Source organism: Leuciscus leuciscus (genome assembly GCF_965113295.1).
Source record: "Leuciscus leuciscus genome assembly, chromosome: 19".
Classification (NCBI taxonomy): domain Eukaryota; kingdom Metazoa; phylum Chordata; class Actinopteri; order Cypriniformes; family Leuciscidae; genus Leuciscus; species Leuciscus leuciscus.
Genome location: NC_138743.1, coordinates 13,744,773 through 13,770,939, shown reverse-complemented (window position 1 = coordinate 13,770,939; position 26,167 = coordinate 13,744,773). Strand labels below are relative to the sequence as shown.

Below are 26,167 nucleotides of genomic sequence, written 5' to 3'. Positions count from 1 at the left end.
TGTGTGTGTGTGTGTGTGTGTATTTGTTAGTGTGTTAGAAAGAGAGTGTGTGACTGATTATCTTTGAGATAAGAAGGCAAAAGAAACATGATGGAGGTTAAAAGGGGCAGACTCAGAGCAAAATAAAAACGAATGAAATAAACAGTGTTGAAAAATTCATGTCGTTTCTATGGCAGCTGGTGTTAAACATGTAATCAATGTGACATGCCAAGTGTTCGACATCATACTTTATTCACATTTTGCATTCATCAAATTTATTATTAGCAGTTATGACACAAGAAACTGACCGCAACTTGTTTCCTCGTGTTTAACCCAAAATGGCTATAAAATAAGAGAACCTGTGTGAAAAGAAGAGGATAACAAATTGCAGGCCTTACACCATGTTCCACCATTAAGCCCACACAAAGAGAGTAGTGACAAATGACCGTTTTAATTCTTCGGTTTGACTTTAATAAATTAACATGGTCTAATAGACTTAAGGAAGGGGGTTCAAACAGAAAGCCTTGATTGGTGTGAGATGGGCTGGAATAAAAGCCATTCATCTTGTTTACCATGGTCTTGTGTTCTTTAATAGGTCATTTACAATGAGGGGACAGAGTATGTGGGGGTTGTGGGATGGGGTGGGCTTATAGAGGGAAACTAGAGGGAAGGGCCTTGTGAAGTCACTGGTCATTTAGAGCACTAACCCCACACTAGTTCAAGACTGGTGAATGCTGGTGACTTCTGAATAACCTTCGGTGGTAGTGAGAGCTCACCCCTGTATGACCCCACTCTGAGGAACAGTCTGGGGGGAATTCAAGGAGTCTTTGAGCCACCCCACATGAAACCAGGCGGCCAGACAGATCTCATTCACAAAAATCATTTTATTACGGTTTTGCTTTCTACTTTTGTATTATATCAAATTTAAAAACAAGTTTGATTTAGCATATTTTATATGAGTTATTATGCCGAATGAAAACAAATGTACTTAAAATAAAAAATAAACACAATATCCGCCAATTACATAGGCCTATAAATTGCAACACACTCTCATACCTATTTTAGTGAATAGGTGGCTAATTCATATTAATTAATATCTCATTCCAATGTTTTCGTATGCTTAGGAGTGGACCTTTATTTTCTTTAAAAAAAAAAATGTTTCTGTAGGCTACTAATCACATCATACAAATTCATGTGAAATTGCCAGCTCGGGAAATAGTTAAATTTTCTCTTGGGATCGGGTTGATTATTGCTTAAATACCATTTTCCTGACTGAAATTATGCTATTCCTTTTGGCACACACATTATAAAAAAGAAAACAGTTACCTTAAGTAGGCATTTCTATCTGGTCTGTGTTGCAAAAACCATTGCAAGCCTAAGTAGATCACGGAAACTAATAGCATCAATGGTCTCTATCTAAGCCTTCCATTACGTTTGGGAAACACAGTCCTGATTATTTAAAATGACTTTTGCTGGGGTAACTACATTTGATCAAGTTGTTTCAGTCATATTAAATAAAACATTTACATATTTACATTTTTAGGGAGACAATGCATTTTACAGTCTCCAGCTTGGTACTGTTGCTATTGATGGTTGAATGGTTCAGTGAAGCCAATATCTTTAGTTCAATTCCCAGGAAATACATGAACTTAAAATATATATAGCCTACTTTGAATGCAATGTAAGTTGCTTATAAAAACATCTGTCAGATACATAAATGTAAATGGTTGTCCTTTCTTGCATGTGTTCAGGCCATGTTATTAATAACATTGCAATATATTTACTTAAATTGTGTGTTTCTAAATAGTTATTAGTCATGGTTATAGTGTTTAAATGTTATTTTGCACAAACACAAGTACACATGTGCTTAAGTCATCTGCCTGGCTATGTGTTATCTGATTGTTGTCGTTTGTGAAACCCCTCCTCCCCCCCTCCCCCTGAGCGCGGCCCCGATGCAGCCAGCAGCGCCGCAGACAGAGTTCAGTTCACTCGGGCCGGGGAGAGGAATTGAGAGGGGTGCCGCGCGGCTCCAGGACAAGACCCGACAGTAAACTGACTCGGAATGGATACTCACGACACATATTTACATCTCCGTAAGTCGCAGTGTCTTTTCATTTCCTGTTGCTGCTCTTCTGTATCATCTTTGCGCAGTTGCCCGTGCTGTTTGCTGCCACACGCGTGCGTGCCGTCAAAGTTTAATTAAACAACTTCGCTGATGAACTTCAGTTCAGACTGATTATTGTCCTATCAACCCGCGTGCTTTGCTATTGGTCAGGTGATCACGCCGCGGGTTACAGGCACGGTTGGCATTTTAAATGCATTTTTGTAATCAATCGCCCTCAAAGCACGCCTGTTGTGTCGGATTCGTTATGTATTTCTTTTGAGAAGATTTCCCAGTCGTGTACAGCATCCGCATGTAATAGGAATGAATATTCCGCGACTTGTTTCAGGAGTGAATGCGAATGACATATTACTTAAGACAAAGTCAGAGACAACTCTAGCCAGTTCTAATGTTAGTCTTGTTGAGTAGACTAAAAAAAGTGTTGAGTAGACATAAGACTCGAATCAAATAAGTAGCCAGTTTGACACACCTAATTAAAGTGCATGACGCTCTTAATCCAATTTACTTGACATTGTCATGTTAAATTGTAATTTACTAAATGCTTAATTATGTATTCAGATACAAAAAACGTCAGCAGAGAACAATAGATTAGCACATGTTAAATATAATTTAAGATGTTTTGTGTGTTGCAATATTGTAGGTTTTTGGTTGGTCCACTCTGGTTAGCTGGTCATCAGATGGTTGACCAACAGCTATCATGTTTTGGCCATCTTGAGCTGGTTTGACCAGCAGGCAGCTCCAAGATGATCTACTAGCTTATACCAGCTAATGACCACCTTGAAACCATCTTCCATGTTCCAAAACACAGCTACCTGCTTAAGCTGGATTTTCCAGCTGAGCAAGAATTCAGCCTAATGTATATATGCTTTTGAGGTAATATCAGATGTGTTTATTATTTTCATTGAAGAATATGTATCAACAATGTTTTTACTCTATGCATTTTACAGAGATTTTTAGAGCAAACACAAGCATAGTATGCTGTATTAATAAGTAGGGTTAAAGTTGTATAACAGAGAGCTTCATGCAAAAAGCTTTAAGAATGGGAACTAATAATGATGAATAAATATAGAATAGAATGCTGTAAATATGATACAGTCATGTGACGTAATGATGTCCAGGTTATTTCTGTTGCTTTTAGAACCAGACAGACACTCCGCAGGTTTTGAACTTTGAACCAATTTAACAAGGTTAAATTAATCACAGTGATTAAGTGAACAGCTATACACATTCAATTCCATTTTAATTCCATTTACATGTATGCATTTGGCAGATGTTTTATCCAAATAACATGCATTCAGGGTTTATATTTTATTGATTTATGCATTTCCTTGGAATGGAACCCATGACCTTGGCATTGCTAGCAGCAACATGCTATACTGTTTGAGCTATAGGATTTTTTTTGATGTCACTGAAGCTATCTGTGCCTTTACTCTCAGCTTATTCTTGTGACTTTCTGTAGACTTTCAGAGAAGTGTTTATAACTGACAACATTCCTCCACCTTTAACAATGTGAACCCACTCTGCAAGTCCAAAGACACATAGATGAGAAAAAAAGGACACGTGTGTTACAGTCATCAGACAGGAGTGGCTCAGAGGCCTTTGTTATTGTCAGCTGTACACATGCTTTCAAACTGATCACAGCGGTTTCTGTAGATTTCCTATGCGCTTAAGGCTTTCAACATGTGACTCACTGAGCAGCCTTGCCCTTAACATCACTTTCAAGAGAGTCAGAAAAGCCCAGCTTTTGGGAAAGGCTTTGGGGAAAAACAGAGGATATGCATCCATGAGAAAAGAACGTATTGGAGTGTGTTCTTTAGGCAAATGATCCTGTCAGTCTTTAGATTTTGAGATCATGACCAGCTGATTGTACTTATTCTATTAAAATTGGATGATTATTAAGATTAGTCCTTTTAAGGAGCAGTTTGACAATTATGCACTGTCATAACCTTTACACCGGTGGTGCTGCTACTGTAGATAAATGTATAGCTGCTATAGATAAATGAACTAGATACTATTTCGGACCTCAGCTCTTTTTAGCTCCTCATTCTGGATATATAAACATGCTGGAGTAATATAAGTCTGGGGTGAAGTAGACTGGGGCAAGGGTGGAAATCTATTTTGATCGCTGGACATGTTCTGAGTGCTTCCTTGAGGACATGCTGCTTTGAAATGTTTGACGTGGACCCTTCACGCAGCGGGGTTGAACTGCGTTCACGTGCTTGTCAACATTGGTTGCAGGCTGTAAAATGTTTGAGGAGAAGTCTTTATGCTCACCAAGACTGCGTTTCATAATGTTATTAATGTTGAAAAAAATTGTGCTGCTTATCATTTTTAAGGATTCTTTGATGAATATAACGTTCAAAGGAACAGCATTTATTTGAAATGTAAAAATGTAAAACTCTTTAGGGATGCACCGATTGGATTTTTTGGGCAGATACCAATACTGATTTGAACAAACAACTATTGGCCAATTCTGATACTGATACTTGTCACTTGCTCATTTATTTGAACCTTTTTCATTAAAATAGATGACTGTTTTGATCATGTTTTAAATGAGCAAAGTTCAAAAACACAGGTATACTAGCTAGTTTATTGCTGCATCATCAAATTATTTTCATTGAACATGGATTAGATCCGTTTAACATTCAACAGCCCAACATTATAAGAGGCACAAATAAGTTAACATGGCAACCTTCAGAGATTATTTTTGCTATCAAATATTATTTTACTTGTTATTATAAAATATAACATATTTCTTTAACAAATAGAAAGACATTATAATTAACTGTCAGTTTATATATTGGCTTTTTTCATGCTATAGCCTAGCCGATATACCGATGGTTTTAAATTGATAAAAAATCGGCCGATTTAGTATCGGCGGCCGAAACATCAGTCCATCTTTAGTCTTTACTGTCACTTTTGATCGAGTTAAAAGCACCCTTGCTGAATAAAAGTGTTACTTTTAAAAAAAAATCTTACAGACCCCCAAATTTGTAATAGTAGTGTGTACATATTCATACCCTCTTAATTATCCCAAGTCTAAGACTTATTAAAGATGGAAGATGATAATAATGTTTGTTAGGTTTAATAATTTTTTAAGTTTAATTGTGATGTCAATGTCTAATGTTTTTGTTAGCAATAAGAAAAATGCAAGGAGATGGAGAACCAAGAAGATGGAGAACCTAATACTATTGTTTTGGTGATGTGAACTTCTAAGGCAGCTCCAATTGTGTCAATCTTCTGTGTGATCTCAACTCTCTTTTCATTCAGACTGATCCATGTGGGGCATTGCTTTTATTGGATGACATATTAACAAGGCTTTTTTAGATTTACCCTAAAGGCATTCTGTTATTGTCACGGTGTGGGTTTTGTCTTGTTCTTGTCTGTCATGTGTTCCCCTGTCTTTTTATGTTTAGCTGTCTCCTGTTATGTTGATTAGTCTTCCCAGGTGTCTTTGATTAACCACGCCCCCTTGTTATCTTGTTTAGCTTGTCTGTCTGTGTATTTATACCTCTGTGTTTCAGTTGTGGTTTGTCGGTCGTTGTAGCTGTTTCCATGTTCCTGTCCTGAGTTCTGTGTTCCTTTGTTTTCCCTGGAGTTTCTGTTTGTTTCATTTATGTCACGGTGTGGGTTTTGTCTTGTTCTTGTCTGTCTTTTTGGTCGGTCGTTCTGTTATGATGAGGCAAGGACGAAGCAGAGAGAGAATCCATACGCAAAACTAATTTAATGAAACAAACAGAAACTCCAGGGAAAACAAAGGAACACAGAACTCAGGACAGGAACATGGAAACAGCTACAACGACCGACAAACCACAACTGAAACACAGAGGTATAAATACACAGACAGACAAGCTAAACAAGATAACAAGGGGGCGTGGTTAATCAAAGACACCTGGGAAGACTAATCAACATAACAGGAGACAGCTAAACATAAAAAGACAGGGGAACACATGACAGACAAGAACAAGACAAAACCCACACCGTGACAGTTATAAAGTAATGGCATCATTATTGATCTATTGTAGGCTTTAGTAGAAAGTGCTTTCAAGGGATCACTGTTTAATTTTGCACCGTTTTTTGCAATTAATTTGGCTCAAAATCCTCCATTGACTTGATGCTGATATGACACTGATATTTAATTCAGTAAATATGAAGTTGCAGTTGTTTGACCTCATTATACGATGTCATAACTTGTCTCGGTTTGTGGTCGGTAAGATTATTTAATGTTTTAAAAGAAATCTCTTATGCTCACCAAGGCTACATTTATTTGATTAAAATACATTAAAAACAGTAATAATGTGAAATATTATTACTATTAAAATAACTCTGTTCTATTTTAATATATTTTAAAATGTAATTTTTCAGCAGCCATTACTCCAGTCTTAAGTGTCACATGATCCTTCAGAAATCATTCTAATATGCTGATTTGGTGCTTCAAAAACATTTATTATTATCAGTGTTGAAAACAGTTGTCCTGCTGAATATTTTTGTGGAAACTTAATTTATTTTTGTAATAATGTAAAAGTTATTTACTGTGATCTTTGATCAATTTAATGCATTCTTGCTGAATAAAAGTATACATTTCTTAAAAAAACAAAACCCTTTTTAACAGTTAGTTATGTATATTATTCGAGCTCATTTTTCTTCCTGTTCAGTGCTAATGTTGATTCGTGGCACTGTCTTGAGATAGAAGTACATTAGATAATAGCAGGTGTGTGAGAGAAGGCTGCCAGACTTGGCTGTGATCTATTCTTCATAGTGTGTGTGCATGTGTGAGAAAGAGCTGTCATTGCCAGTTTACTGACTTAAAGGATTAGTTCACTTCAGAATAAAAATTTCCTGATCATTTACTCACCCCCACGTCATCCAAGATGTTCATGTCTTTCTTTCTTCAGTCAAAAAGAAATTAAGGTTTTTGAGGAAAACATTCCAGGATTTTTCTCCATATAGTGGACTTCAATGGGGTACAACGGTTTAAAGGTCCAAATTGCAATTTCAATGCAGCTTCAAAGGGCTCTAAACGATCCCAGAAGGAATAAGGGTCTTATCTAGCAAAACGATCTGCCATTTTCTACCAAATCTATATATATATATAAATTCTTTTTAACCACAAATGCTCATCTTGCACACTAGCTCTGCGATGCGCCCCGCATTACACAACTCCATCTCATTTTCTCCTCCAACTTCAAAATCGTCCGACATCATTGTTTTACCTTTTATTTATTTATTTAGTAAATGGCATTTGACTTAGTCTTTGCACGTTCGCTTTATAAACACTAGGTCGGTACTTCCGCCTATGTCACGTGTGACCTTTCAACATGATTACGTAATGCGTGGCGCATCGTAGAGCTAGTGCAAGACGAGCATTTGTGCTTAAAAAGTATATCAATGTTTTTTGTTTTAAAGACCCTTATTCCTCGGCTGGATTGTGTAGAGCCCTTTGAAGCTGCATTGAAACTGCAACTGTTGTACCCCATTGAAGTCCACTATATGGAGAAAAATCCTGGAATGTTTTCCTCAAAAACCTTAATTTCTTTTCAAGTGAAGAATGAAAGACATGAACATCTTGGATGACCTGGGGCTGAGTAAATTACCAGGAAATTTTAATTCTGAAGTGAACTTATCCTTTAATAGAAGTATTCATATGCCCATCTTTCTGCAATATTATGGTAAATTATAGAATTTATTTGATAATCAGATTTACTGTAAATATAATCTTAAAATCTGAATCAAACAAATTGCTTCTTTATTTGAATCTCACACACACTTGAGCACACTTCATCCCTGGCCGGGCAACAGGTGGCTGATAGATTTAATGATACCCTGAGCCTCTGTCCGGGCAGACGTGGTCTGTGCAGAAGGAGTCTTGTCAAAGCTTGGAGGGAGGCTGATCTTTGTGGCAGTAAACGGTTCTTGCTGGATTCAATCGTTGATAATCCGAGTAATCCCATAAACGAGCAGACTCCTCCCCGCGGATCCTTCCCCTATACGGCCGTCCTGTTTCGCTCATATCCCATCTGTTCCATCAGCAGAGTGAGTCTGTGTTCGGACAGGTCCTCTACTGTGCCCAGTAAGGTTTAGTTGAGTGGTGCTCGCGGTCATGTGGCATCCGCCGGTGTTGCCTCTTCACGGTCAGAGTCACGGCAGAGAGAATGGTCACTACAACCACTGTGAGTATCTGATAATAATGGCTGGTCCCAAACTGCTATGCTTATGCTCTCAGGAACAACAGACTGGTACATCCTAAGGGAAGATGAGATAACTGTGCTGTGTAAAACAATTGGAAAAACACTTGTTTGACTAATTTTGAAATCTGATTAGATTGTGATACTTGCAGTTTTAGGGATGTGTTGGTATGTGTTTTTTTGTCATGAGTAAAGAAGCTGTTGTACTTTTTATTATTTCTAAGCAAGGGATTAACCGCTTAAATTCACATTAAGATTTGGTTTGTAAAGTAATTATTATTTTCAAACAGGTTTCCTGATCTCTTCACCTGTCATTGGTTGGACAAACGAATAGTCCCACCCCAAACTGATCTTTTTCATTGATGTAAAAATTTGTTTAATTGTAACTCAAAATAGTCAGGTTGATTCAATCATATTTAATATATTTTACTTACTCAACCAGTACATGAAGAATTTGTAGTTTTTTTTGTTTTTGTTTTTTTGTTATTTGTTTTTTGGTGGGAGTTTGCTTGATTTTGGTTTATTTTATTTATTTTATATGTATTATACGCTAAATGGTTTTTAAAAGTCTCTTTTGCTCACCAAGACTGCATTTATTTGTTCAAACATACAGTGTTTGTGTGTAAACACACATATATATGTGTTTATATATATATATATATATACTGTATATATACTGTATGTATGTGTGTATATATATATATATATATATATATATATATATATATATATATATATATATATATACACTGTATATATGTGTGTGTGTGTGTGTTGTAGCTTGTTTGTAATTAACCTGTAATTAACCTGTAACCTCTGCTCTCAGCCGTTGACAGTGAGAATAGTCTACTTGGCAAGGCTCTTTACTCTAATGCTGTTTAAATGGAGTATTGCGGATATTTTTGGAAAGTCTGCTTGGATCAATCTATTTTTATACATCACTTTATATCTCACACATTTGCAGTACTTCACCCCCTCACTTCTTTTCTTCTCTGTTTCTCGTGCTCTTTCTACACATTCACCATCTCTGTCTCTCTCTGACAATAGTTCTGTTTAGGGCATTTGTGGGTGTGGGTGTGTGTAAATACTTTTACTGACAAGGACAAACTCCCATTTGATCACACAATAGAAAGCGGTGACGGAAGTTGTCGTCGCTGATTGACGGTCAGTTACTCTCTGTTGTTCTTTCTGTTTCTGTTTCTACCTTTCTCTGAATGTTGATGCAACAAATAAAACTTGCCAATTCTTAGATAGTGAGCTTGCATTCATTAATGTTTGCATGTCTCATTTTACAAATTAATGTTAAATGAGATTACATAAATTAACCTTTGGAGGACATCTAGGTGTCTTTACTAATGGTATACTTGTTGTTTTGGAAATGAGGGCTAAAACATACATTGCAATTATGTTGACATAACCTTCTAATTATCAGGTTTGTCTAGGCTTCTTAATTTCAGTGATGACAAATATTGAAGGGATAGTTTACCCAAAAATGACAATTCTATCATCATTAAAGGTAGGGTAGGTAATCCTGTTCAGAAACACTTTTTTTTATACTGGGTGAAATGGTCCTTCCATCCTGATAGTAGTCAATACATTATGTGTTTAGAAAAAGGAATGAAAAAAATCAGACCTCTGTAGCAGCTGCAGGACAGTAAAAACTCTGACCAATCACTGCCATTCGGTGCGAATGTAAAGAACCAATCAGATGCCTTCATGTCTCGTGCCCGCCCCGAGCCCCACTGCGCGCACTGCCCGGCGTGCACTCATCACATGTCACCGTTCCCGGAAATATTCAGATATTCGGAGTGTACGTTAGTCTTCATTAGAGTCAACAATGTTTTCATCATGGAAACTCTTACATGCAAAACACCGTATATGTTATGAATCTTACACGAAATTCATCTTCATCACAGTGTAACTGATGGTAATGGAAAAACGTGTATCAATGCAACCTGTTTTTAGCTTTGCCTTATAAATATAGCTCGTTACCGAATGAAACTTTACCATTATCGATATGCTAGCTTGATAGTGAGTACTAAAAGAAATCTTATTTGTTTATATTCATAGTGATAAAGTTAGGTATTTTATTACATGTGATTCTGACAGGATGTCACTGTATGTACTGCGCTCCTTCCTCTCCACTCGTCTCAGGTAATAAATGCGTCTTGTTCCAGCCTGAGCGTTTGGCGTTGCGCGTTCATGTGTTTTGGGGGCGTGGCTTTGGAAGGAGCACAGAAGGGAGGGGGTGGAGTGAATGGAAATAATGAGCTGTGTTTATTGCAGATTAAAAGGTCTACAGTCACTCGATTTTTATATTTTCTTTTTCAGAGTACTTACATTTTAATTATGTATTGGTATATAAAGACAGTTTAAACAAATTTGGAATGTTTTTTTTTTAGAAAAATGATTACCTACCCTACCTTTAATTTACCCTCATGTTGTTCCAAAATTGTATGATTTTCTTTTTTCTGTGGAACACAGAGAGTCAAGGGGGTTCAAAACAACATTGGACATCATTTACTTTCATTCTATTGACAAAAAATATATTTTTCTAATATATTTAAGATGAATTGGAGCACCGACTCAAAGATTAACCCCATCACCAGTACCTGACCTCATTGATTATCATGTTTTTCTGTAGTTGTGTTCCAATATATAGTGGAAAACCTTCCCAGAAGAGTGGAATGCATTAGGGAGGACCAGCATTAATGTCTGGTTTTGTGATTAAGAAGCACAAGTGGGTGTGGTGTCCACATGCTTTATCCATAGTGTAGTTTGTTTACTTTAATCCAAATGTTTCTTTCTGTAAAAGTTATTGGCAGGCAATATGTCAGCTGGTATTGTTTCTCCATGAAAATTGATTTTATAAACATACTTGAATAACTGCTAAATAGGGGTGGAACGGATCGCAGTGATCCGTACGGACCAGGCCCCACGGTTCTTAAAGTGACAGCACACACCTAATATTCCTACTGTAGTCTGTGTCATTAATATTAATAAAACAACAAAATACAGCTTTAACAAATATGAAACCATATTTAATTTCTACAGTGAACAAATAGTGTTATTTTACATTTAGGCTTAATTATTAATTTCTGTACCTTTGTAAATAACTTTGTAACTTTGTTATTTAGTATTCATCTCTGTTTGTAATTTGTATATTTGTTCTAATTTTATTACTGACTGTTCACTTGTTTTAAATAATGTGTGAACTTTATCAGTTAGGCTAAAAAAAATTTAAAAAGTTACTTTAATTTTTTTTAAATTTTTTTTTAATTTGCTGATCTGAAAAATGATCCGATCCTTGGCTCAAAAACCGTAAATGAATCATACCGTGATTTTTGTGATTGTTCCACCACTACTGCTAAATCAAACCACCTCAGACTAGTCGTAGGTACCATAAGAAAACCTTGTTTTTCATTTAAGACCATAACATCTTTTAAATAGGGATTGACCAAAACAGGCCATTTAGCAAAATTTCTGCAAAATGATATTCCGTTGCTTTTTGCATTTTTCTTGACACTATTAAAGTGAAATGTTAAGTTTTTAAAGAGTTAGGTTTAAAAGCACATTCAGTTTCATCCGGAACAGAAGAACTTGAGTGAGGCGATGTGTTATTCAGTGGTTGTTGTACATATCATTAGAGTGATACTAAAAGGTTAATGCTCTATATAGCATACCACCTACATTAAACCTTACCCTAAACCTAACCGATAGAGTTAACAAAGCAAACATGAGATAAAAATGCATGCAATTTTGCTTCTACAAGTGTTTTTGCTTTTTAATCGTGACTCGTGTTTCACAGGACCGCTCCTAAACCGTTCACTCCTAAACGCAAGTGCAATGCTGTACCAGATGAGTTGCAGTGCAAGTTTACTACATCAAAACAATCATGCACGATGGTAAAAGTGTTTTAAGGTCATAACATAATATTGTGCAAAGTGATATGCCTCTGTTTGTTATCATAATGTTAGTGTTTTACTGTCTCGTGTTCATTTGGAAACTGCAGGGAATTGAATGTAAAGGTACTTCTTTGGAGTTTTGCAAAAATTTAGGTAGAGGCGTCTTTTTCCAAAGAGCCGGTTAGGATTGGCAGTAGGTTAGTGTTTGGGATCAATACTGAGAAAAACATCTTTAAAAAATTTATACGTTTGACTCAGCACTGACATAAAACACTAGACTCCCTTTCTATCCTAATCTTTCCTTTTACCAGTTCTGAATGTATTTCACACATACTGCTGTTTAATGCTGCTAGACTGTAACCTAAACTGTAAAAAAATATTGGTGGTTTAACTTGGAAAAAGTAAGTAACCTGGTTGCCTTAAAATTCTAAGTTCATTGAAATAAAAAATTTTTTGTTAATACAATGAAGGAGATTGGTTTAATTAGCAGACACTCAAAATATTATGTTATCCGAACCACATTTGACAAAAGAAAAAATTTTGTGATAATAAATGTGTAGCTGTTATGAATGATTCTACTGGAGGCAAGATGTAGAGAACCCAAATGCAACTTTAATTATCAAACACAAGATTAAACATAAAACAAAAACATGACAAAGCATGGAAACTAGAAGCAAGAACATAGACTAGTCACAAATACAATACTCGACAAAGACACAGGGCAAACATGAGGGCTTAAATAGGCTACATAGACTAATTACAAGACAAGGAACACCTGTGAACAATGATCAGACGATTAACCAATGACAAGACACATGGCAGGATCACATGACAAACAGGGAATCACATGGCAAGACATAGAAACATGACAATGACAAGAAACAAAACCCAAACCGTGACAGTAGCAGTCTCGTTTAAAAGGTTAGTTCACCCAAAAATGAAAATTCTGTCATTAATTACTCACCCTTATGTCGTTGCAGACCCGAAAGACTTTCGTTCATCTTCGGAAAACACAAATGAAGATATTTTTTATGAAATCTTGAGAGCTTTCTATACTCTCCATTGAAAACCTATACAACTGAAACTTTGACGCTTCAAAATGTTCATAAAGAGATAATAAAACTAATCCATATGAATTGAGTGGTTTAGTTCAAATTTTCTGAAGAGACTTGATCGCTTTATATGATGAACCGATTTAATTTAGGCGTCTACTCACATAAACGTTGGTCAGCGTACATAAACAGAAGCTCAACCGATCATGAATGACGCGCAAGAACAAACTTCTTACGGAAACTCAAACGTGTTGCGTAACCAATGAGGTTTATTCTCAAGTTTCACTTGTATAGGCTGTCAAGAATGGAGTGTACAGAAAGCTCTCAGATTTCATAAAAATATCTTCATTTGTGTTCCGAAGAGGAATGAAAGTCTTACTGGTTTGGAATGACACAAGGGTAAGTAAATAATGGCAGAATTAAACATTTTGGGTGAACTAACCCTCTAATTGGTAAACACTTTTTGGTGTGTAAAATGTGTATGCAGTTGTTGCTCTGAGAAAGTTGCTTTCTTTATTGTACATGTCAAGGTTTCCCTATGAAGAGTCCTCTCTGTCAGTAAAACTGAAAACATCTATTGACTTTTTATGGTTGGATTGAGATTTTTGGTTTCAGATATCCCAAGACAGCTTGTTTTCTAGAAAGTTATACTAGAAAGTTTATTCTGAAGGTTGAGAGAGGTGTTGAGAGAGGTGTGCACATGTATTGGGGTGGGTGTTAACTGTTTCTACATGTCTCTTATCTGTCTCGGAAGAAACTTGATCCTCTGTTAAACCCTCAAGAACAAGCACAGTTTCAGGAATTTTGGAACAGAAATTGTTGTCTTGGGTAATTTTCCTGGCTAGTGTGACCCTTATCCAGTGTTTCCTACTGTTTTTTTTTTTGTTTGTTTGTTTTTTTGTGCAACAACAACAACAGGAGATAACAGTAACAGTACGTTTTTTAAAGAAATTGATATTTTATAATGCATTTAACTGATCGAACACTTTTACATTTGTTACAAAAAATATTTGTAATTACCACAAAAATATTAAGCTGCACAACTGTTTTCAACATTGATATGATAATAATAAGAAATGTTTCCTGAGCACCAAATCAGCATATTAGAATGATTTCTAAAGGATCATGTGACACTGAAGATGAGTAATGATGCTGAAAATTCAGCTTTGCCATCACAAGAATAAATCACATTTAAAAATATATTCAAATAGAAAACGGTTTAAATTGTAATCATAATTAACATAATTATTATGTTTTAATGTAGTTTTTGTCAAATATGCAGCCTTGGTGAGAAAAAGAGACGACTTTCAAAAACATAAAAAAAATCTTACCGACCCCAATCTTTTGAATGGTAGTGTACATATATTCAGTGAGTTCTATCAGTGAAGGATTGGCCAGACTCATTAAAAACCACACAACTTGTGAGTTTGAGAGTCTTTTTGACCTGGCTGGCTAATAAGACTCATCATTTCATATAAATCCGACTATTTTGGGAACCAGTGAATATAATGCAAATATAGTAGACGGGTCTTGACCTTGTATTGAGGTTTGCAGTTCTCCAGAATTCAGGCTATTGAGGGTCAGCCGCTGCTTTTGAATTGTTTTCACAGAGGTCTGGCTGCCGCTGAACACTGTTACTTCACGATATCTTGTGCAATGTTCAGTGGAACAGAGAGTGGATCTCTGCTGATTGTTACATTGTGACATTTCCAGGGGTCATCAAGTGATATCACAAACATTAATCGTTTAGTCCATTACTATATCCTCAATGCTACAGATTGTCAGATGTCATATGATCTCGATGTGACAGGATGTTTTGAAACTGATTAATGTTCCTTTATTTCCTGTGGAGTTTTTTTTTCCAAATGTCAGCATTTTTCTGATGTCCATTTTCAGACTGTAACGTTCAGTGTACAGTATTATCCGTCCCTCTGTCCGTGTCGATCATTCTATCGTTCTATCATCTGTCTGACTGTCTGTTTTTCTGTCTATCTGTCTTTTTTACTTTTTCATGTGTGACTATAAAGCAGTTGTCAGCAGAAGTTATTTGAAATTTGAGTGATGCATGTGACAATGTGGTTGTTTTGAACAGATTAATACAGAGGTTACTACTGGACACACTCAGAGTTCATTGACTTCATTCCGCTTCACTCAAGTCAAAATGCTCTATTATTCTTTAGTATTCACTTAACTCTTACCTTGTCAAGCACTCACTAGCAGCAGTTATAGGCCTACAGTACAGTATATCTTTTGTGCAACAGAACACACACACTCAAACACAAAATCAATCTAGAAAATTACATTTCATCAGTAATAGTGTTAGACAATGCTCAATACTGCTCATGAAAAAATCCCAACATGTCCCAGACCTCCTGAGGCATGCATGAGTCCACCTCTGTCAGCAATTCTGGGGACATGAGCATAAACATAATGCATTATTACAGCAGTACTGATAAGAAAAACATGAGAGGGGGAGTGTCTGTGTACATTTGTATGTGTTAACATTTTAAGAACGGTGAATGAAATGTTTAGGTAGTAAAGATAGTATTATTGGCTGTAATAAAAACATTTTAGAGACAGATATGTTCAGAAGTATAAGATTACAAGAGGACGTTTATTGGCAGCACCCACATGTAGATGCTATCTTCAGTGTATAGGTTAATCATTCACATATAAAGACTGTGTGTGCCGATAAACTAGTTTATGATATGGTTAATGAAGTAATGTTGGTAACTGAAGTATAGTGTGAGTGTTTAGTCCTAGGCTTTGGGGGATTATGGACACATGGCGGTAATCAGGGTTGATTTAATGTCTTCCAGCTTTCCACAGCAGACTGGGATAGAGTGGGACAGTGTCCCATTTCTCAATCACTTCTGCCCCCCTTCCACCTTTTTGTGTTTGTTGCCCTTCCTTCAACCCCCATCTTCTTAGCTGAAGTGTCTGTAAATTGGTTGAAAATACTTGTGAGTATTTTCAAGTTTAGTGCCATTATTGATCAGATGTCAACTTCATTTAGGACAGAAATAAGCGATTCAAAAGATTAAGGAAGATGGAAACCTTTTTGGCTTTCATAAAGTGGGTGTGTGTGTGTGTTTGTGTGGTTCCAGCCAATAATATGCTGCTAAATCTAAAAAAGCTAACTGTCAAAACCTGCTTTTAGGGACGTCCTTAGGAAAAAGTCAAAAATTGACTTTAATAACATGGCTTTATTTAGAAAAGTTTTTCTTTTAACTAGCTATTTTGCATTATAAGCAGTTTAAGTTAGCTTATTGCAAGTTTAAAAAAAAATTTTTTTATGGAATCACATTCAGTATTTTTTTATACTGAAAAGTGCAAAATGGTTCTTTTAGCAATAAGGCTGCATTGTTTGTAGTTGATACATTCTAATAAATAAATGAATCTAATCATCTGAATCTAAAATAATAAAAGGTAATAAAATAATATAATAATAATAAGTTATTAAAAACATATGCACTTTAAAAAAAAATCTTTTAAATTAAATTAAATGCTGTGTGGTTGCCAGAATAATTCTGTTAAGAATACAGTAAAAATGTAAACATATTTACAGAACAGATTTCTCCAAAAAACAAATACATTTTGAAAGGAAAATCAAACTTTAGCAAGACCACGGTGCTGCTACTAACATCTGTTTTGTTCTTTTAACATATAATGACATTCACCATAATAACACTGGTGGTAAAGAGAAAAGCCACATGATGAATCAAAGTTCATCATAAGTAGCTTTTCCACAAGCTGCGGGGAATATGTAAGATTCACACAGTGTCATACACACAAACACAAAACACCATCATGGTAACACACATGACACTAAAATAATGCAATAAACATAATTTCTCAACATAAGATTTAACATTTAACTCTTAATGTACATAACTGATAAGAAAAAACTATGAAACATAATTATTAAAATAAAAAAACACAAAATGTGAAGTGTCACACAGGGACTTCACTGTAAATTATATGTTGATTTGTTATTTTTACTTTCAAAAATGGTACGTTTAACAGTAATTTACTGTAAAATTACACGAAATGCTAGGTTAGATCTATTACAGTTTTTCTCCATACGAGAACTTGCTGTTAACCAATTAACAGGTTTTTACTGTCATTTACAGTTAATTATTTACAAAAAAAATCAATCATTATTTGAAAACAATAGAAGTCTAAATGTAAATCACTATTTATATATCTAGATAAATGTGTGTAAATCTCTGTTAGCAAGCAACATTGATTTTTTTCTCTTTTTCCCATTTTGCATTTGTTTTCTCAGAGGAACAGTGTTATTAATAAACAATCGATAAAAAACAGTGAAAGAAAAAATAATTTTACTATATGGAATACACAAATAATACAATAATAATAATTATTGTCTATTAAATAAATAATCTATTAATAATAATAGATTCAGAATGAAATATAGGATAAAATAGTTAATGAACTTTCCCTCTCTCTATCATGTCATTGTGAATTATTAGTTAGTTAGTGAGAGGCTTAATGAATTAGAGCCCTGCTGGAGACTCCACACATCAGCTGACCAGTAATTAACAATCAGAAGATTTTAGCTAGCCCCCTCTAAATCCTGTTGTGTTCCAGCCCTTGAATCCATGACTAATGTCAGACTGAGGGCTCCTAGTCTTGTCATGTTCATTGAAACGGCTTTCCCTGTTTTGAGTGTACTGAGTATCTATGAGGATACTGATCGTTTTTTGCATGAAATGCAAGTTGTTGTGTTTTTGCATTTTTTGCAATGACAATGTACGTGATTGTGCCTGCACCGGCCTGTGCAATTTCATGTGGTCTCCTCTGAACTTGATTGTAGTCTACCAAAGGCTGCACTTTGCTATCAGACAGCTGTACAAAGGTCATGGGCACTGCAGTGTCATTGTGAAATCCTGATGAATGTCTGGCACATGGACTGTCTCAGAAGAATAAGACCTGAATTATCAGCCAAAGGTTGATGCATCTAAACATACAAAAGTTGTTTATAACTTTATGAAATGCAAGTCTGCAGAGTTAGAGATATAGTATCCTGCCATCTACAGGATTTCAGTTTCGATATCTTCCATTATACTTGTATATTTTTGTGTGTTTTAAAGTCAAAATAAATTGCACAATCCATTTTATTTCTGTATGTCATATATTTTGGAGTTAAAGGTAAGAAATATATATATTGTGATGAGGGGAATCCTATAACCCACAAAAAATATCGTGTTTTTTTTTTTTTTTTTTTTTTTGTCAATTTTAAAGATGCAGTACCACAGCCATAAAAATGTTGTTTCACGCGTTTGACTTTTGTGGTCTGATTTAAATGTAATCGATCCGGTGGGACATTTGAGGATAGGCTGACGTGTGGATCACTGGTTGGCCATGTTTCCTAACTACCAAAGGCATCTTGACCATCCGCCACAGATATTTTCCCTTCTGCCCAGAGTCTTTAGACACACACACACACACATACACACACACACATGCAACCAGCTTGAAAGAAAGCAGACTGACTGTGTGTTTATAACAGTGTATAAGTGCTGTAATGCTTGATTTTGCCTAAGTTAATAATAAAAAAAATGCTGGATCTATTCAAATTTGAATAAAAGAAACCACAAGATTTAAATACACTCTTATCTCTCTAATATTACATAAGAAGCTAATTTAAAAAAAACTCAGGCCATGACTCAAGTACGCTGAAATGTTTGGACAGAAATTCACATTATAAATAAGTTTAAATCATCTCTAGTTTGTATGCATTTTGTGAGCTTGACAGAAAATGCTTCTCATTTAGCAAGTTTTAGAGGTTCATTCTTCAAAACTACATTTCCCATTATTCTCAGCATGACATGAGAACGATCAAATATATAGATTATATGTAATGATTAAAGGAAATGTTTTGTCCTGATTTGAAATCATTGTTGCGTATTGATTATGGTATTGTACTGTAGTTGATAGCTTGACTGTCATTAGTAAAATACAAGAGCTAAATAAAATCTACATTAATTCACAAGGGCTATCATATTGTCAAAATCTTTCAAGTTCGCTGAACAATATCAAGTTGGTAATAGTCATAATTACGTTAAATTGTTCATTTCGATTGTAGTTTGTATGCATTTTGTGCTATAAAGCTTGATAGAATTCTTATCATGAGAATAATAGATGATTAGTTTAAAGATAATGATTATAAAAGGAAAATGTTTTGTCCTTGTTGTTGTGTATTATGGTATTGTACTATAGTTGATAGCTTGATAGCCATTTAGTAAAATACGAGGGCTAAAATCTCCATCAATGCCTGATGATCACCCTCTCTGGGTTTATTTTGCAGTAATGCATTAAGCAGTAAAATAAAATAACCTTCCAGTAAATAACAGAAACAGTTACAATCAAAGTTTATCTGACCAAACCATGAATGAAAGTTTTGTATTGTACATCATGTCATCTTGTAATCATGTTAATTTAATCTTAGAATAATTTGATTTGATCTTCATCTTGATGAATGATGAAATGAGTTAACGGATTGCAACACTATCGGTATTAGCAAAAAGGTGCTACCTTTGCCCTGTGTGTGTCCTTGTACTACGTTAGATAGATTATATGTGCTTGTTCTGGTACAAACTACCATTACCAGTATGTAGCACTCCATCAGCTGCTGAGTGAATGGTTAAAGCAGAAAAGATTTAATAGACTCTGTCAAGTCAGTGTCCTCTTACATTTACTCAAACAGCACATTTTTTATTACACATTACACAGCACAGATTTATATCTTATTAATGGAGGAAATGTATGTTTTGCAAAGGCACTCATGCCTCCACAGGTACTTGACGTTCCCACGGGCACAGCTACTCGGTTCTCTGACGCTAAATGCTAAATAAAAAGTATTTTTTTGTCACACCTGTCACATTTTTTTATATTTACACTGTAAAAAATATATTTTTTAAAGTTGTAAATAATTAAGATTATTGGAATATGTTTTGCAAGAAAATACTATTTCAGTTTCAAATTTCACATTTCATTCAGCGTGTCACTTGCGGTTTCTTTTTATTTCTTTGTGAAATGTACTAGCAATTTCTGAGTGAATGTCATTAGCAATCATTTTTGCACTACATTTGAATTCCTCTTGTCTAATATGAATCGCTCTTTTCATCTCTTCATAGATACTAGTGCTCTTAATTCACCCCCCTCTCAGCCGTCACCCATGAGCTCCATGGTGGGTCATCCGTCCGTCATCAGTTCCTCCCGCCCACTGCACTCTCCCATGAGCACCCTGGGCTCGTCCATGAATGGCCTGGCCTCTCCCTACTCAGTCATCGCCCCGTCTCTGGTCTCACCGTCCATTTCCTTGCCCTCTACACCCAGTATGGGCTTTAACACTCTCAACAGCCCTCAGGTAAGAACCTTCCCATAGTGCTGTGCTCTCTCAGGCTGAAACCAACTAAAAGCAATAAAATCAGAGTCTAGCATGCCAACTTAGAAATTAGCTTTTCTTTCTAACTTGGGTACATATACAAAAAGTTCTGTCATGAAACTCTAGATGGCACAGGCTGATAGGTCTTTAAATCCATTAGCTTGCGATCACATCATCCTCTATATGGCACAGCTGATTGGTGCCTGCTGTGTCAGTACCCAATGAGCTGAGCTCGCTGCCCAACCTTCAAACACTTGGTCAGCATTTGCTGTAGCAGTTGCAACGCACTATCGTGTAAGTATTGGCAGTAGCAAGTCCCGTACTTGCTCTGCAGCAGCAGCAATAACCAATAACGATTCCAATACCATGCCAAACACTCAGAGTTGTCATGACAGAATTACATTTATTTGAATGTCGAGTACTGTATATTATCGCCTTTTAAATAAATAAATGCAAATCTCAAAAGCCCTAAATAAATGTACTCACAAACATTTTGAAATAGCAGTTTTAAATCATTGTTATCGGACTGCCATAACAATCATTTTCAGTCAAAATTATTTCAAATAATAATAAAATGAACTGCTTTTTATTCCCAAAATGAGATAATGTGATCTAAATTTAGCATGTCGTACTTTACAATATTTAGTATGTAGTAAGCTAGTATTTTCAATTGTGAACATTTAAGCTATGCACTGTGATGTGCATCATGTTGTATCATGAATGTCACTCATACTGTTGCCCTGGTGTTACAGAGGTCAGCTTATGTTTGTGTATGTGTGTCTCATTTCTCCCTGGAGGCCAGAGAAAGCCATTGACTCAGATAAACGTTTTAGGCTTTTAGTCCAATGAAAGGACATCAATAACTGTAAGAGTATGTACCGACAGACACACAGGGTCGAAATATGCTTGAAATTATTTTGAAATGAAAAGAAAACGTGTTGAAAAGCTTGCAATGCTGCTGTAGCACACGCCATTAATTTTGCCTGGTGTTTCTTCTGAAATTGTTACATGGGTGTTTCTTGGCCACTTTTTGGAGTTTTATCTCATCAAAATAAAGGCAAGAAGTGAACCCAATGAGCTCAATGAGTATATTTATTTTTTATATAAAAGACTGTTCTGACAGTCAAAGAGTGAAATTATCCTATTTATTGTGTGAAAATGATCAATGATGGTTTTTACCCATATTACAACAACAGAAAGTAAAGAAAAAACAAGGTACGCATCACAGACATGGTTGTGTTATTTCCAATCAAGCTGTCTTTTGTCAAGTTATTAAAAATGTGAGAAAATGTAATTGTGTTTAGGCATCATAAAATTTGCCTTAATGCGACAAAGAAGTTTCAGTTTTCTACCAATATAATTTCTGTCAAAGAATGTTATCAAACGAGTGTTATTTTATGTATTATTTATGTACTTATATTCCTCATTTCCAAGTTGATTTGGATAAATGTGTCTGCTAAATTAATATATGTAAATAAATACTATTATAGTATTTATTTATATTCATATTCATATTTCAGTGTTTACATTTTAGTTACATTCTTATTTGTTAAATTATTTTAGTCATTTTAATTGTTTTTTGTTTTTTAATATTTATATAGCTTTAATATTTATTTGGCCATATCCTGCCACCTGCAGGTTGAATGAAGTAGTGCAGAAAATAAGTGATGGAAAAAAAGTAAATTCTCCTGAGAGAGAGACAAAATATCCCTCCTCCCCTTTGAAATGTGATGTCAGTGCTCTCACAGCTACGTGTGTAATGGCCTTGTAAGGGTGAAGTCTGTTTTTGTGAGTGTGTTCTTGTGGATTCGTATAGTGTGTTTGTGTGTATGTGTCTGCTGTATTGTGACATAAACTCTACTCGTGTTTGCACTGTATGATTTATTGTTTCTCCTCACCTCTCTTCCTGTCTCACAGATGAACTCTTTGAATGTGAATTGCTCAGAAGACATCAAGCCTCCACCAGGATTGGCTCCGCTGGGCAACATGAGCAGCTACCAGTGCAGTAGCCCTGGATCCCTCTCCAAACACATCTGTGCCATTTGCGGAGACCGATCTTCAGGTACAACTCACAGAGATGTTTGGATGTTGCATTTGGTTTTGGTTTGGAAGTTAATGCAAGATACATCTCCATCTCTTCTGGGGTTCATGACAAATGTGGTTGTGTTTGCAGGGAAGCACTATGGTGTTTATAGTTGTGAGGGTTGCAAAGGCTTCTTTAAAAGGACAATCCGAAAAGACCTGACCTACACGTGTCGAGAAAACAAAGAGTGCCTGATCGACAAACGTCAGCGCAACCGCTGTCAATACTGCCGCTATCAGAAGTGCCTAGCCATGGGCATGAAGCGGGAAGGTTTGTGTTTGCTCCATAATTAAGTTTGAGCACTTAAAGACACTGAGGATAGGCCTTTTGGAAATTGTTTCTTTGACCTTTGAATTTCTGTTTTGTTTTGGGTGTTTTTTTTTTGGTTTGTTTTTTGCTGCCTTTGTGGCCAGGTCACTCTTGTAAAAGAGATTTTGGTTGCAGTTTATTTTACAGTCCTGTTCCGCATGTACATACTATGTACTTATTATATTAATTACAATAACTAGGTACTAACCCTAAACCTACCCTTAACCCATGTAGTTACATGATATTACCCTGTACTTTCTTAGGCAAGTACACTGTAAGTACACATAAGTGCACATACTGCAAAATAAAGTGCAACTGAGATTTTTATTTTAATATTATGCTTTATTATATTCTATATAATTGGTAGTATTTATATCATAACCTTATATGACCGCTTTTATAATAGAATATATTATATTTATATTATAAATTTGTTTTATAATATCTAAAATATACTTTAAAATAAAATAAATCAAACCAAATAAAAATATAAAAATAAAGTAAAATATATTTTAATATAGCACAGTTAAATAGAGGTTATAGGTGCGCTATAAACGGTATAGTCCTAAAGAATTTTCAAATGTGTGATAAGTCTTAATTACGCTGATTTTGAACGTACTCATTTACTCTGCTCTACTTGACCTCTGTGATTGCCCGCAGCGGTTCAGGAAGAGAGGCAGCGCGGGAAGGAGAAAAGTGATAATGAGGTGGAATCAACGAGCAGTTTTAATGAAGAAATGCCTGTGGATAAGATTCTGGATGCAGAGCTTGCAGTCGAACCCAAGACTGAGACATACACAGAGAGCAGCCCTGGCAACTCTGTAAGACACAGACATTTGCTCAATTACAATTTACACAATACATATCTGCTGATTTTAACCTTATGTAAAAACACTTATGTAGAAACTCTTTTTCCTTTCTCTTTTCTTTACATCTTCGGGCCTCCCTCCTCAGACAAATGACCCAGTCACTAATATCTGCCATGCAGCTGACAAACAACTGTTCACTCTGGTGGAGTGGGCCAAGAGAATTCCTAATTTCTCCGATCTGCCTCTGGATGATCAGGTCATTCTGCTTCGAGCAGGTATGTGACACACTCACACAGATACACAACCAATATACATGACCAGGATTTTAGTATTATTTATATACTATTATATGTATTTATTTATCTTTTGAATTAGCTTTTATTTTTTATATTTTTGTTGTGTGCTTTTATCATTTTTATTACTATTTTATTACTATTTTTTATATTTCTATATAGCTTTAATTTTTATTTCATTTTTAGTCATTTTAGCACTTCAACTTCAACCTTTAGTTGCAAAGGTAGAAGTTTTGATTTTTGTATTTTAGGTTTAGGTTATTCATCTAATATTTTCATTTTATTTTATTTCAATTGTCCATAGTCACTCCAGGTCAAAGGGTCAGACAGAACTGTGTTGGTTGTGTAAGTGGGAATGCTGACCTCTGCTGGACAAACATTGCTAATGACGAGCACTGTTTTGAGTTCATGAAGACAGAGGGAGATATAGAAATGATTTTCCTGCTATTCATGTCATTTTTCTCCTTCAGGATGGAACGAGCTCCTCATTGCTTCATTCTCCCATCGCTCAATCACGGTTAAAGATGGCATCTTGCTGGGCACAGGTCTTCATGTCCACAGGAGCAGTGCTCACAGTGCAGGTGTGGGATCCATCTTCAACAGGTGAGGATCTTGTTTGTTTAGAGAATAATAATTTATTTTATTACACCTACTGTGTGTGTATGTGTTTGTGTGACAGGGTACTGACCGAGCTGGTGTCTAAAATGAAGGATATGCAGATGGATAAGACAGAACTAGGCTGCCTTAGAGCCATCGTCCTCTTCAACCCTGGTGTGTTGCTCATTGCCATCTACAGACACTTGTCTGCCGCATAGATAAAATAAATCATTTTATTTCATTTGGAGTTCTATAATATAATATAATGTAATACGATATAATACAATTTAATATAATATAATCAAGTTAAAGGGATATTTCACCCCAAAATTGTAAAAATATAATATTATATTATATATTATATTACTCATAATATAATCATATTTTAGTTGAAAAAATCCCTTTAACTTTATTATATTATATAAAATATTTAAGTTAAAGGGATAGTTTATCTAATAATATATATTTTTAGGTGAAATATCCCTTTAACTTTATTATATTATATTTTATAATATAATATAATATAACATTCTCAAGGTAAAGGGATAGTTTGCCCAATATAATATAATATAATATAATTCCCAATAATTCTGTCATTATTCTAAACCCAGTGATTTTCTTTCTTTTGTGGAACACAAAAAATACTTTTTTTTTCATGTGATTACAGTGAATGGGAACTTTCAAAAATTAGATGTAATGACATTTGTGAGATGTTGATAGACATATTAATCATGCAAATTGCCTCTTCTCATAGACGCTAAAGGCTTGTCCAACCCAGTGGAGGTGGAGGCACTGAGGGAGAAAGTTTACGCCTCACTGGAGACCTACACCAAACACAAATACCCTGACCAGCCTGGCAGGTACAGCCCTACACGTGTTTGTTCAGTAAATACTGCTCATATCTATTGCTCATTCTTAATATTATCTGCTATCTTCTCTTGCTGCTTAACAGGTTTGCTAAACTTTTGTTGCGTCTCCCTGCCCTCCGATCCATCGGGCTCAAGTGTTTGGAGCACCTATTTTTCTTCAAGCTGATTGGAGACACACCCATAGACACTTTCCTAATGGAGATGCTCGAAGCGCCTCATCAGATCACGTGACACGAGTACCAATGGACCCTTTTTTTGTACATATTATTATGTAACTAATATAATAACGAACTTGATTGAAGATATTGCAGTACGCTGCATATTTTATACCAAGCACAAATTATTATTATTATTATTTTATTTTTTTTATTTGCAGGGGAAACAGAGTAATTTTATTGGTATTGTATTGAAAATAAATGTTTCTGTAAATAGATAATATCAGGTATACATTGTGGTAAGACAATGCAATAAAGAAATTATATTTTATTCAAGGAATATGTTTATCAAACCCAAACAATATTTTCTAAAATGAAGTTTTGAAGTTTAGAATTCT

At 35.3% G+C, this 26,167-nt stretch overlaps 1 protein-coding gene across 2 annotated transcripts; it reads left to right on the top strand.

The window, feature by feature from the left end:
* Positions 1 to 1,912: 1,912 nt before the first annotated feature.
* On the top strand, positions 1,913 to 26,100 carry rxrgb (retinoid X receptor, gamma b). Of its 2 annotated transcripts, none has more exons than XM_082146970.1 (10): positions 1,913 to 2,072; positions 20,404 to 20,636; positions 22,572 to 22,716; positions 22,828 to 23,007; positions 23,707 to 23,867; positions 24,001 to 24,130; positions 24,619 to 24,751; positions 24,828 to 24,919; positions 25,500 to 25,605; positions 25,698 to 26,100. In XM_082146970.1, the coding sequence occupies exons 1-10, from the start codon at positions 2,042 to 2,044 to the stop codon at positions 25,843 to 25,845; spliced, it is 1,359 nt and encodes a 452-aa protein (XP_082003096.1). In that variant the 5' UTR covers positions 1,913 to 2,041; the 3' UTR covers positions 25,846 to 26,100. The 2 variants fall into 2 exon arrangements, with proteins under 2 accessions (XP_082003096.1, XP_082003097.1); XM_082146971.1 differs by lacking the exon at positions 1,913 to 2,072 and adding an exon at positions 7,222 to 8,271.
* The last annotated feature ends 67 nt before the right edge of the window (positions 26,101 to 26,167 follow it).

What these genes read in the sequence shown, in the direction of transcription:
- rxrgb (XM_082146971.1), top strand. Translation starts at nt 8,202, where the DNA reads ATGTGGCATCCGCCGGTGTTGCCTCTTCACGGTCAGAGTCACGGCAGA. An exon ending in GTGGGATCCATCTTCAACAG is followed by an intron (nt 24,752 to 24,827) that starts GTGAGGATCTTG and finishes TTTGTGTGACAG; the next exon opens with GGTACTGACCGAGCTGGTGT. An exon ending in TACCCTGACCAGCCTGGCAG is followed by an intron (nt 25,606 to 25,697) that starts GTACAGCCCTAC and finishes GCTGCTTAACAG; the next exon opens with GTTTGCTAAACTTTTGTTGC.